Source organism: Chiloscyllium plagiosum, chromosome 4, assembly GCF_004010195.1.
Source record: "Chiloscyllium plagiosum isolate BGI_BamShark_2017 chromosome 4, ASM401019v2, whole genome shotgun sequence".
NCBI classification, from domain to species: domain Eukaryota; kingdom Metazoa; phylum Chordata; class Chondrichthyes; order Orectolobiformes; family Hemiscylliidae; genus Chiloscyllium; species Chiloscyllium plagiosum.
The window spans coordinates 30,081,132-30,094,929 of NC_057713.1; the positions used below are offsets into that span (position 1 = coordinate 30,081,132).

General features: G+C 39.1%; 1 protein-coding gene across 2 annotated transcripts in view; it reads right to left on the reverse strand.

Moving 5' to 3' along the window:
* Window positions 1–8,096, reverse strand: part of LOC122548918 (DNA topoisomerase 1-like) — a 115,974-nt gene extending 107,878 nt beyond the window's left edge. For both annotated transcript variants that reach the window (XM_043687893.1, XM_043687894.1), the window contains exons 1-4: window positions 8,085–8,096; window positions 7,810–7,815; window positions 4,180–4,336; window positions 3,554–3,653 (exon numbers count right to left, since the gene is read on the reverse strand). In XM_043687893.1, the coding sequence (XP_043543828.1) occupies window positions 3,554–3,589 (36 nt within the window). In that variant the 5' untranslated portion in view covers window positions 3,590–3,653; window positions 4,180–4,336; window positions 7,810–7,815; window positions 8,085–8,096. The remainder of the gene's footprint in view (window positions 1–3,553; window positions 3,654–4,179; window positions 4,337–7,809; window positions 7,816–8,084) is intronic.
* Between the last annotated feature and the right edge of the window lie 5,702 nt (window positions 8,097–13,798).

Genomic DNA, 13,798 nt, shown 5'->3' on the forward strand with positions numbered 1-13,798 from the left:
AAAAAAGAATATTTTCGGAAGCTTCAACAGTGCAGAAAGTATGAGGTGAAGTAAAAAAGGAAATTAAGAAAACAAGAAGCATTCACTATTCAATCATTAGGCTAACTTTTCGTGCCAGCATTTAAAATTGTATCAAATTTCACCATTTTCCTTGACCATGTCCCTTATCACATTAGCTTTAGATTCTGGATCACCAGCCTATTTAACAATAAGCCACCAGTGGCCGCCAGGAATGATCAACTTGAAGGTGGATGAATCGCAAGGACCAGAGGAACTACACAGTTGATAATTAAAAGGAAGGGAGAAAATAGCAGATGCTGTGGATCATTTTCTAATCCTCAATAAATATAGGGGAGGTACCAGAAAACTGAAAGTTTGTGAACATTGTACCATTATTCAAAAGTGGTTCAAGGAATAAGCCAAACAATGACAGGCTGCTCAGTCTAACTTTGATGACAGGCAAATTACTAAAATTAATTGAGAGATAAGACTTACTGTTTCTTATTATTAATCCATATCTTTCAAGGAGTAGTCAGCTTTCTTTGATTAAGGGAAGAGCATTTCTTGCTTCTTCAAAAAATGTAATTATGTTAGCTATGAAGAGGATTGGTGAGTTAGAACAATGGAGCTTTCCTACATGGAATTTAGGAGATTCCACAAGGCAGTCTGGTCAGACAAAAGCACAAAGGACATTGGATCCGAAATTGGCTTAATGATAGTAAACAAAGGGTAATTACTGATGCAAGTTTTTTTTAAAAATGGAAATTGGTTTGCAGTGGTGATGCACAAGATGAAACATTAATGGACCTTTTAGATTAGATTAGATTACATACAGTGTGGAAACAGGCCCTTCGGCCCAACAAGTCCACACCGACCCGCCGAAGAGCAACCCACCCATACCCCCTACATTTACCCCTTCACCTAACACTACGGGCAATTTAGCATGGCCAATTCACCTGACCCGCACATCTTTGGACTGTGGGAGGAAACCGGAGCACCCGGAAGAAACCCACGCAGACACGGGGAGAATGTGCAAACTCCACACAGTCAGTTGCCTGAGGCGGGGACTGTGTTATACATTGATGTTTAGACTTGAACATGGCAGGCACAATTAATGGTTTGGTTCAGTGGCGGGGGGGTGGGGGGATTGTGGTAAATGGAATTCGATCGAGAGAAGTTGAATTTCAAGCAGCCAAAAATGTTATACACAAAAACTGGGAGGATATTGAGAGGGGTAGAAGTTCTGAGACCTTGGGAGCGATCATCCACAGGTCAACATGGTGGTAAAGGCGGCATACGGGATGATTTATTTCATTGGGCAAAGTGTAATACAGAAGCAGTATTGTAATGGTGGAACTATCCAAGACACTGCTTAGGCTGTCTGATCTGGTTACCATATTATAAGACTGATGTACTTACTCCAGGGGGAGACCATGAAAAAGTTTTGCAAGAATGCTTGAAAATTGCAGCTGAGCAAAGATTAAGTAATTGTTTTCCTTAGAAAGAGGGATGACTTAATTGTTGTATATAAATTAATTAGGGGATGGAATAGCGTGCATGGGATTGACCTGTTTTTTCAACAGAGGCATTTACCCAGGATCACAGATTTAAGATAATTGATAGGAAGATTAAAGAGGACATGGGGAAACGCTTTTTCACTCAGAGGATGGTAGTAGTCTGAAATTCACTATCCAGTTTGGTGATTGAAGCAAAAGGGCACAACTCATGAAAAGTAATCTGGATTTGCACCTGAATTTGCAAGATCACAGACTGTGTGCTAGCAAATAGAATTATAGTGGGCTGCTATAGTTGGATAGTTTTTTTTCTGTGCTTTCACTTTTTTGCAGTTCTAAAGTGTCTCAAGTAATTAATGTTACTTGAAGTGCAATTGTTGTATTAGGGACAAAACTGAACTGTTCAGCTTTGAGCCCTTTGGTAAGTGGAAATTGTGTTTATGTTAGTGGCTTTTTGTGTATAATCTTGCTAGTTATCTTAAAATTCATGTTTGCCTTGCATCATGGCTTTAGATTTAATATAATGGTGATATTTACTGAGGATATTTTTAAATTCTTTTAATTTTACTGCTGTGCAATTGAAGTATCAAATATGTTAACACAAAATAGAATGTATTACTACATGACTCCATCACCTAATAAATGAGAATGGAAGAAAAATTAAAAACCTGAAAGTAACCAAAGAGAAATCCTCAAGCGGAGCCATAAGCCCATAAGATATCACAGCAAACGTCACTCAGCAAATGGAGTCTGCTCCGCCATTCATTGAGATCACTGCTGATCTCATAACTCTCGATTCCCTTACTCATTAAAAGTCAGTGTATCTTAATCTTGAATGTATGAGATGACCTGGTCTTGTAAGCAGTTTGGAGTAAAGGATTTCACAAATCAATAACCGATGCGTAAAAATTTCTCTGCATTTTTGTCTTAAATGGGGCAACACTTTACACAGATTCTGCCACCTGGTCCTGGACTGTTCAGAATGTGGGAAGCAACCTCTCCATATCTAAATTGTAAAGCCCCAAAAGAATCCAATTTATTTGAACTCCATTAAGTATATGCCCAATGAACTCAACCTGTCCTCGTAAGAAAATCCTTCTAATCCTAAAATCAACTTCTCTGGACTGCCTCTAATGCTAATATATCTTTCCTTAAAGGAGAAACAAATTGTTCACAGTATTCTACCTATGGCTGGACTAGTGCCTTGTCTAGTTTAAGCGAGAACTCATTTTTATGCTCTATTTCCTTTGAAATGAAGGGCAGTCAAATTGCCTTCCCTAATACTTACTGAACTTGTACACTAATCCATCTGAAGTCTTTCGCCTCTATTCTCCCAGTTAAAGTGCTTTTATATTTTCCTCATATTATATTACATCTCCCAAGCTTTGCCCACTCAGTCAATAGTCCTCTAGACTGCTGTCTTCCCAATTTGCCTTCCCACCTATTTTAGGTCATCCACAAACTGTAAAATGGTTCATTCACTTCCATCACCCAAGACATGAAATCCTCCAGGTATGTGGGTGAGAACTAGAATTTTGATCTCTGTAAAGTATTTGAGAAATGCATTGCTATTCTTTGATCTTGATAACCAGATTAACTAATAAATCTCAAGTTTTACATTTCCTCCACTAGCTGTAGAAAAACCTGCTACAAACATTGCACATGAACCACTTAAAAAAAAATTCTCTTTTATCCTGAATCTGACTCAAACAATATTTCCAATGCTCTCCTAATTACTCCTTACCGAGAAAGAGACCAAACACTATATATAGTTATAAGATCTCAGCGTTGATCTGCATTGTATATAGAATTGGCTGATTTCAGGCAGCTGGGAAGAAGTTTGGTTGGAACAGAAAATCAAAGAAAAAGGCAGTTTGGATCCCACAAGAGGAATTTCAAAATAGGTTATGTAAAGCGAGCAGGCAGACAGCTTCATAGAACTGCACAACTACAAACAGCAGACTGTAAGGAAACAAGAGGACAACATTGGGAAGCTGGGAAAATAAACGTCTACAAGCATAATTTCAATAGCAATTTACCTTTTGTTCAATCTTTACTTCTCTGGTAATATGCATCTCAGAGTCGTCTTCCTTGTGCTTTTTTTCCAGGTTTTCTCCTACCAGATTATTCTTGCGTTTCCTATAAATGAAAAAGGAATGAGAAAGGAGAAAAGACAAATCATGTTTTCATCATCCGCAACCAAACAAGAAGCTTCAGCCATTGAACAATTAGACTGCCAAGCTCAAGAAGAAAAAAAAAAGTACAAAAAAAAGTTGCTGGAAAAGCTGAGCAGGTCTGGCAGCATCTGTGAAGAGAAAATCAGGAGTAACATTTCAGGTCCAGTGACACTTCCTCAGAATGGGTCACCAAACCTGAAACATTAACTCTGACTTCTCTTCACAGATGCTGCCAGACCTGCTCAGCTTTTCCAGCAACTTGTGTTTATTTCTGATTTACAGCAAATGCAGTTCTTTTTGTTTCAAGGTAGGTGGATCACTGGAACCGAAATGTTAACTGCTTTCAGTCTGCAGATGCTGCCAGACCTGTTTGGAGTTTTCTCAGCAATTTCAGTTTTTGTTTTTGATTTCCAGCATCTGTAGTTCTTTGGGGTTTTTTTGGTCTATTAAGTTCTTCACTGTGTTAATAGGTTTCATTCAATTGTTACCTGTTACTTGGTTCTTTCTCACTCTTGGGCAAAGGTGGTGAATCATGTTTTGAACTTTTGTTTTTCTCATCAATGTTTTTTTCCTCCTTGTTTTCCTTTTTAGATTTTGAGACATTTTTCACCTTCTCCTCATCCTTTGAAATGGCATTGTTCAGGCCTGAAATAAAAGGATTAAAATCGATGAATGCTAAGTAAGCATGCACCATATACAAATGCAGAGTTGCTGGAAAAAATAGGGAAATCTGGCATCAGTTGACTGGGCAATAATTCCAAATATTTCAAAGTAGGATGTTCTTGAAAGATTTTGAATTTAATACATTTTACATGTACCCCACCATAAAAATTAAGCTTATTTAACACTTCCTTCTTCAAAATAAATTAGTTTACAAGACATTCAATGAGAAGAATTCAAAATATTCTTCACAGAAAAGGGTACAAAGCCAAAATAAAGGGGTAACCAGAAGCTTGTTGAAGAGATAAAGCTTACAAGGAGAAAAATGTGAAGTTGAGGAGTTTAGGGAGGAGATTAGACCTATTTAACTGAAATCATAGTGACAATATCAGAGGGAAAAGGGAGATGTGGTATAAGCTAGAGGCCAGAGGTAAAAATATATTTTTTAAAAATGAGATGAGAGAAGGAATTATATATCTGCAGTAACTCTTTTCTGAAGTGCTTCCAATGCAAATACAAGTGTTCCGTAAGAGATCAAAACTATATACATCTCACCAGTGCCCTGCAAGGTGGAGCTTTTATACTCCTTAAAAAAAGTCAACATTCCACTTAGCTAATTACTTGCTGCACCACCATGCAACTTTTTTTGATTCATCTACAAGGAAATGTAAATCCTCCCGTCTAACATTGATTTTCTAAATGTCCTGTAACTGCCTTCTTAAGGGATTCTACCATTTTTCCCAAAGACAAATATTAAATTAACTGGGCTATTGCTTTCAGCTATTTCAGTATTACATTTGTGGCTTTCCAGCACTGAAGGTACTTTTGAAATTTACAATGCGTCTACCATCTGTGCAGCCAATTCCTTTAAGACATCTAGAATGCAGGCTATCCGTCCAGACAACTTTAATCAGGCTTTAGTCAAATTAGGGGAGAAAGTGAGGACTGCAGATGCTGGAGATCAGAGCTGAAAATGTGTTGCTGGAAAAGCGCAGCAGGTCAGGCAGCATCCAAGGAACAAGAGAATCGACGTTTCGGGCATAAGCCCTTCTTCAGACATTCCTGAAGAAGGGCTTATGCCCGAAATGTCGATTCTCCTGTTCCTTGGATGCTGCCTGACCTGCTGCACTTTTCCAGCAACACATTTTCAGCTCTTTAGTCAAATTAGTTTTCTTAATACTGTTCTCTAATGGTTCTTATAACTTTTTAAAAGTTGTGCCAATCAGGAGAAAGCTTCAACTTGCAGGGCACCTCTGAGATGTATATAGTTTGTCTCTTATCGAACACATGTAATTGCACTGGAAGCAGTTCAGAAGAGAGTCACTACAGATACACAATTGTTTCTTATCTCATTTTTTGATATATTTTAAAACAAAACAAACAATTTTAAAATTCCATTATTATCGATTTCATTAGCTGGGTTCAAATAGCATGAAATGGTCTTTGAAAAAAAAAAGGACCAATGTTACTTAAAAAGGCCACTGTAATCAGCCTATGTACCTCTTCCACCAATGATCTCTTTCCTTTGATATTTTTCATTTCACCCAAAGAGGCTGGATTTTGATACTTTGGAACAAAATAATTACTCAACTATATTGGACTGGTCTTCGATTAACAAAACTATCTTATCTCCTTTTCTTTGTCCCCCCCTCAGTTCTTCCTAAAAAAAGTAACCTTCCGACACAATATAAAGTATTCCGACACAATATAAAGTACTTTTGAAGTGTTATCATTATACACGAAATGTAGTAGCTAATTGATGCAAGGTTCCACAAACTGCAATGTAATGTGCAACCAGATAGTCTATTTGTGCCATTGCCGATGGAATAAATTAAAATTGGCCAAAATATCTTGGGAAAACTTCTTTAAGTAGAACCATAGAATCTTATAATAGGGCCTCACCAATGCCCTTAACATTTCGGGGTACATCACTTTTATTTTGTTCAATACAACAAAAGAGATAGACAGTCTTAAATTAAACACTTTAAAAAAGATTGTTTGCCAAATTTAGCCGGAAGTCACACAACACCAGGTTAAAGTCCAACAGGTTAAGTTGAAATCACAAGCTTTCAGAGCACTGCTCCTTTGTCAAATGAAGTGGAGAGATCATTGCAAGATAATTCTAGGGAGAGTGCCAAAAGATAGTACAAATGGTGAGAATGGAGTGCAACAGGCTGAATAACAAGTTTTTGCAGGTAACTGAATGTGTCAAATGTTGTGAGTAAAGTGTCAACAGCTGAATAGCAACTGAAGGGATGACCTATGACCTGATTAATTAAGGCAGAGAGATAATCACAAAAATTGCTCCACTTATAAATTCTATGCCTGTGTGCTTCCTTCCACTTCACCCGACAAAGGAGCAGTGCGCCAAAAGCTTCTGATTTCAAATAAACCTGTTGGACAATAACCTCATGTCATGTGACTTCTGACTTGTCCACATCAGTCCAACAGTGGCACCTCTGCATCGTGGCTAATTTTACCTGAAGGGTTTGTAGACATAATGGTAAGGTTACTGAACTAATAATTCAAAACTCCAGAGACATGGGCTCAAATTCCATATGGCAGATGGTGACATTTAAATGTGATAAAATCTAGAATTTATGCTAGCGTAATTGTGATCATGTGATTGTTGTAAAAACACATCTGGTTCAATAATGTCCTTTAGAATAATTTCAGGCCATTATTAGTCTAGCCAATGGGACAGGTCTCAACATTGGCACAGTTAAAGGACAGAGTTGTTGATGCTGAATCAAAGTCAATTGTTGTGTATTATTTCATTCATATGATCTTGATATAAGTGATTGGCTTTCCAAGCGGTTTCAGAGGGCAGCTGAGAGTCAAAATGTCAGCCAGACCAGGTAAGGGTGGTCCTTTAGGGTAGGAACTCAGTCATCCTGCAGAACATTAGTCTGTGTTTTGGATTACTAGTCTAGTGACAAAACCACTATCCTACTTCCTTCCTCTCAGGCTGATGAATCACCATACCACCATGCTGAACACCACTTGGAGTTGGCAAAGGGACTGAATGTGCTCTGGCAGGGGATATCCACCCAGATAGCCAAGTTCTAAAGGCTTGGTCTGCAACAGATGGTGACAGAACCCAGAAGTATAAATCTTCTTTACCTTGTCCTCACCAATCTACCGGTCATGGATGCATTCGTGACAGTATTGGTAGGAATGACTACTACACAATTTTTGTGGAGACAAAGTCCTATATTCACACTGAGGATGCCCTCCACATGTTGTTGTACTTAAGTGGAACAGGCTACAACAAAACTTGGGCAACTCAAAACTCGCCATAAATGAGCCTCGGTCAGCTAAAAGCAGCAGCAGAACCGTATACAACCACAATCTACAACAGGGAGAAAGTGAGGATATTCCTGATGAAGAGCTTATGCCCGAAACGTCAATTCTCCTGATCCACGGATGCTGCCTAACCTGCTGTGCTTTTCCAGCACCACACTCTCGACCACAATCCATAACAGGCATATTCCCTATTCTTCCATTTCCATAAAGTTGAGAGACCAACCCTTGTTCAAGGAACAGTGCAGCTGGGCATTCCAGGAGCAGCATCAAGCGAATTTAAAAATAAATGTGCTACTCTTATGCAGCTACAAAGAACTATTTTCATATCAAACAAACAGCAGGCAACAGGGCGATGTTCAAACGTGATCAAAGCTTTGCAGTCCTGGTACATCCAGTTGTGAATGGCATGAGTGAACAAATAAATGACAGGAGGAGCCTAGAACATTAGATTCCACAAGTACAAAAGAAATGATCTGTCCTGGCTTCCTCCTAGGACCCCCAGCATCAGAGATCCCAGTCTTTAACCAATTCACCCCACAGGATATAAAACGAATGAATGAAGGTGCTGGATACTGCAAAGGATATGGATCTGACAACATTCCAGCAATAATATTGATAGGATCATGCTCCAGAAATAGCCAGAGCCCTAGCCAAGCAGTTTGAGTACAAAAGTACTTATTCAACAATATGAAAAACTTCCATGTATATACTAAAAGCAGGGAAAATCCAATCTGGCCAATTACTGCCCTATCAGCATTCTATCAAAGTAATAAAATGGATATTGTGATAATGCACTTGCAAAAAAAAAACCTGCTTCTGGTCACTGTTTAGGTTGCACCATGGCCACTCAGCTTCCGAACTCATTACAGCCTTCATCCAATTATCGGCAATAAAGGGGTATTTAAGAGTGACTACCCTTGACAGCAATGCAGCATTGACATATAGGAGCTGCACCAAACCCAAAATCCAATGGGAAACAGGTAAAAAAGTCTCTGCTGGTTGTGGTCACAGTTAGCACATAGGAAGATGGCTGTGGTTGCTGGAAGCCACTTATCTTAACCACAAGACATTAAGGGGGTCTCTCTCAGGATAGTGTGATAGGTTCAACTAACTTCAGTTGCTTCAAGATCTTCTGTCATAAAAACCTGTTAGAAGTGGAGTGGTTAGCTGATGATTGCATAATGTTCATCAGCAATCACCACTCTAGATACTAAAGCTGTTTGTTCACGTAGAGCAAGTTCTATGCATCATCCAGGCTTGGAAATGATAAGTGGCAAACAGAATTTGCACCTTGCAACTGCTGTGCAATAACAAAGTCCAACAGGACAGAATCTATCCACTGCATCTTGATATACAAAGCATTAATAGTGCAGGGTTCAGTAATATCAACACCTTGGGTGTTTAACAGACTAGTAACTGAAGTAGGTCAGCTATGTGTGTTCTGTGGCTACAAGGCCAGATCAGAGGCTAGGAATTCTGTGGCAAGTAAACTTACCTCCCATCTTCCTCATGCCTGTTCATATCTGCAAGGCACAAGTCTACAATATGATGGAAAACTCCACTTGCCTGGATAGATCTCGCTCTAACACCACAAAAGCTGGATACCATCCAGGACAAAGCACTTCACTTTAGTGGCACCCAATCCACTTCCTTCACCACAAACACACACTGCTAGCAGTGCGTACCTTCTAAAGTTGCACTACAATAACAAGGCTCATCTGTCAGCACCTTTCTGTACCACCTATGGTATCCCTCCAATGCATTGACTGCATTAGTTAGAGGAATCAACACCATTACCTTATCCAGGGCAATTCGAGATCGAGAATAAATACTAGTCTAGTAAGCAACACCCACATCCCATAAAATAAATTTAAAATAATGCATTTTTGATTCAATAAACCAAGTTCCTGGCACGGTTTTAGTTTTGTTTTAAAAATAGTTTTGTTCCGGTTTTCCAAATCTTAATTATGTGTTTCAAATAGTGAGATGTTCAATTTATGCATTTGCCAAAAGTCTTATACATTTCAATCCTGAATGAATTGCAAGATTTTCTTATTTTATTAGATATATTTTTTTCCTCTTAAAATGTTTAACTTCCTCCTCTTCATTCTGATCTATAACAAAATCCCATATGTTGGCTTGGATTTTTTTTTTGCAATATAGATGTCTAACCAGAACAACTTCTCTTAAAGCTTACACCACTCACAGGATCACCTTCAGGTGACCTGAAGGTTTAGAGCTACACCATCTTAAAATTTCTTTTTCTAAACATTGATCACTGTATGTTAAGTCACTTCCATCCTCTAGATTTAACAATGTCAGAATATCATAAATAACCATTGCAGTTCCACACTAAGTCGGTTTCTAGCATCTTATTTTAAATACTACGAGTATTTTTATTATAGCTCTGCAATTTCAAAGTTTATCCATTACCTGGCCTTTGATGAAGAACCAATTCTTGCCTGTCCTTTCCTTCTACTGCATAATCTGTCTGGCTGAGGTCTCATTTCCTACCCATCGTCAAATTATTTTCCACTTCTGCTTAGACTATATTATAGAATTATTTCCAAATATTTGGAAATCACCATACCATTTGTATATTTTCATCTATTTTGTTGAATTTTACTCTCATCAGCAAGTAGGATATTTCATTGGCTCAAGATCTCCCATTTTTAGTTTTAAGGCTAACACTTAACATCAATTATTCATGCAGTTTAGGTGTAATAGCTATCTACACATACCTTCAGTCTCCTCATGGATTATTTCTCAATGATGCACTGTTCTAGTTTCATATCTAGATTTCTATATTTTGCCAATATTTTTCATAATACACATTGCTCTATTCTGAGGAAAGTACCAACCTTGGTGAGTTGAAAGCTACATTTTTATCTAGCTTAAGCACTACCAATTTTTTTCCACCTTATACAAAGGATTTCCTATTTGCTCTTTTATTAATTTAAATCTCATGTCCCTACCTGCTAGAGTTCCTTCAGATGCTACTCTGCCCTCGTCTCTAATTCCATTCTTCTAATCTCCACGTAAAACCAGAAGCTATAGTAGAATTAGGCCATGTGGTGGCATGGTGGTTCAATGGTTAGCACTGCTGCACCAGGGACCATGGTTCAATTTTACCCTCACGAGACTGTGTAAACAAACAACCAACCAACCAAACCTACTCATGTCTGTATGGGTTTCCTCTGGGTGCCCCAGTTTCCTCCCACAGTCTGAAGAGGTGCAAGTTAGGTGGATTGGTTGTGCTAAATTGGATTCACAATGGGAAACATACAGTTATGGAGATAGGATTGGGAAGAGTCAGGGTGGGATGTTCTTCAGAGGAACAATGTAGACTCAATGGTGTGCTTCCATGCTGTAGAGATTCTTTGATTTAGCCCATTAAGTGTACTCCACTGTTCAAAGATTGGCAGCACAGCCAGATGTTCAAGCTGGAGCTCATCCGCTCCGCCCATTTACTTTTTCTCCCTTCTCTCAGCCTTGGACACCAATCCCTGGCCTCTGACTCCTAGTCTTCAACCCGTGGGGGGAGAATTGTTGGCATACAAACAGTGGCAAGAGCAGGAATGCCTGGGGACAGCAACCCAGGGCAAGAGTGTGGTGGCAGACAGACCACATGCAGGCACCCTTGCGCTGATTTGCTGCAGTGAGCTCTTAGAGACACGGTGACGTTTGCGTTTTTAAACTTTGTTTCTTGTTTTCTGCTTATAGTAATATTGTGTGTAGCTGTTGTTATGTAACTTTTTTTATTTACTTCACGATTCTATAACTAAGGATTGTACCTAGGTATGCTGTATTAAAAGGGTGCCACATGTTTGTGACTTTGCTACATGCAATTAGTCTTGATTCGGAGATGCCAGTGTTGGACTGGGGTGTACAAAGTTAAAAATCACACAACACCAGTTTATAGTCCAACAGGTTTAATTGGAAGCACACAATCACCTGATGAAGGAGCGTTGCTCCGAAAGCTAGTGTGCTTCCAATTAAACCTGTTGGACTATAACCTGGTGTTGTGTGATTTTTAACTTTGCAATTAGTCTGTAACTGAAGAAGCTATACTTAGGTATCTTTGGATCCAAGGTGGTGCTTAGATCCAAAGTGGTGACTTAGAAACTTTTCACTGTACTCGTTTGAGTACGTGACAATAGAGCTAATTCAACATGCAACTTTTGTTATCACTATCAGATGGCTTACTTACTAAATCTTATGTTAGCCATTCAACCTCAAAAATTCACTGCAATCTTGTCCAAACAGGTTACTGTACCTTGCTGCCTTTCTTTAAACTTGCTTGGGCTGCCCATTGTATCAGATTTTCTATTTTACCAAGGTTAAAAATGAAAACACTATGTGTGTAACTGGCAGTTTCTTTTATTCCAGATGCTCCCTTGTGATCTTACAATTAACTGATACACCCACATTTTCTAAGCTTCCTTTCATTTTTATATTGCATAGCCTTGGATAGATTCATAAGAAATTAGGACAGTAATAGAATATATATATATCCCACTACAACTTTGACAAGATTTGTGGTTGATTTTGGATTTCAACTTAACTTTACAACTAGTTCTGTATTTCCCTTGATTTCAGAGAGAAAATCTTTCAGTCACAGAGCTAGTTGGAAGGTTAACAGAGGGTGCAGAGCATGCTTCAGTGTGATTTGTACAAGTTGACTGTGTAGACAAATGCATGGAAGGTGCAGTATAGTAATAGACAAATCAGAGGTTCTCCATTTTTATAGCAAAAATAGTGAGGCAGATGATCTGAATAGCAATGGATTGGTAAAGAGGGAGGTACAACAAATGCCCTTGTGCACCCTTTAAAAGGTGATTTCATAGAAACATATAGGATTCTTAAGGGGCTTGACATGGTAAACGCTAACAAGATATTCCACCTCATGGTTGGGTCTAGGGCTAGACGGCATTGTTTCTATGTTAATTCTGCAACTAAGTCAAAATTTTAATCGTGTGCAGTAGACCGTGATGTGTAGGAGCAGGAGGTCATTCAGCCTATTGAGGCTACTCAGTCATTCAGTGAGGCAATGGCTGACTTGATAATCCTCAACTCCCTTATCCTGCACTTTTCTCCAGAATCCTGGATTTTTCTGACTGATTAAAACTCTGTCTCAGCTTTGAGTTTACTTAATCAGTGTGGGTTCATAGCTCCTTGAAAGTGGAGTCACAGGTCGATAGGATAGTGAAGAAGGCGTTTAGTATGCTTTCCTTTATTGGTCAGAGTATTAAATTACAACATTTAAAAGGCATTTGGATGGGTATAAGAATAGGAAGGGCTTACAGGGATGTGGGCCAGGAGTTGGGAGGTCATGTTGTGGCTGAACAGGACATCGGTTAAGCCAATGTTGAAATATTGCATGCAATTCTGGTCTCCTTCCCTATCAGAAAGATGTTGTGAAACCTGAAAGAGTTTAGAAACGATTTACAAGGATGTTGCCAGGGTTGAAGGATTTGAGCTATAGGGAGAGGCTGAATAGGCTAGGGCTGTTTTTGCTGGGGTGTCAGAGGCTGAGGGGTGACCTTATAGAGGTTTACAAGACCATGAGGGGCATGGATAGGATAAATAGACAAAAAGTCTTTTCCCTGGAGTGGGGGAGTCCAGAAAGAGAGGGCATAGGTTTAGGGTGAGAGGGGAAAGATATAAAAGAGATCTAAGGGGCAACTTTGTCATGCAGAGGGTGGTGCATGTATGGAATGAGCTGCCAGAGGAAGTAGTGGAGGCTGGTACAATTACAACATTTAAAAGGCATTTGGATGGGTATAAGAATAGGAAGGGTTTAGAGGGATGTGGGCCAGGTGCTGGCAAATGGGACTAGATTAAGTTGCAATATCTGGTCAGCATGGATGAATTAGGCCAAAATGTCTGTTTTTGTGCTGTCTATCTCTATGACTCTATGCACCAATTTAAGACAGCTGGGGAGAAATTTCTTCTCAGTTGAAATTCTTTGGAACTCCTTGCTAGAAACAGAGGTGGGAGCAGAGTCCTTGTGTATATTTAAGGCGGAGATAGATTCTTGATCAGAAGGAGAATCAAGGGTTACAGGGAAAGGACAAGAAAATGGACACGAGGAATGTCAGATCAGCCCTAATCCTATTGAATGGAGACAGGCTCATGGGA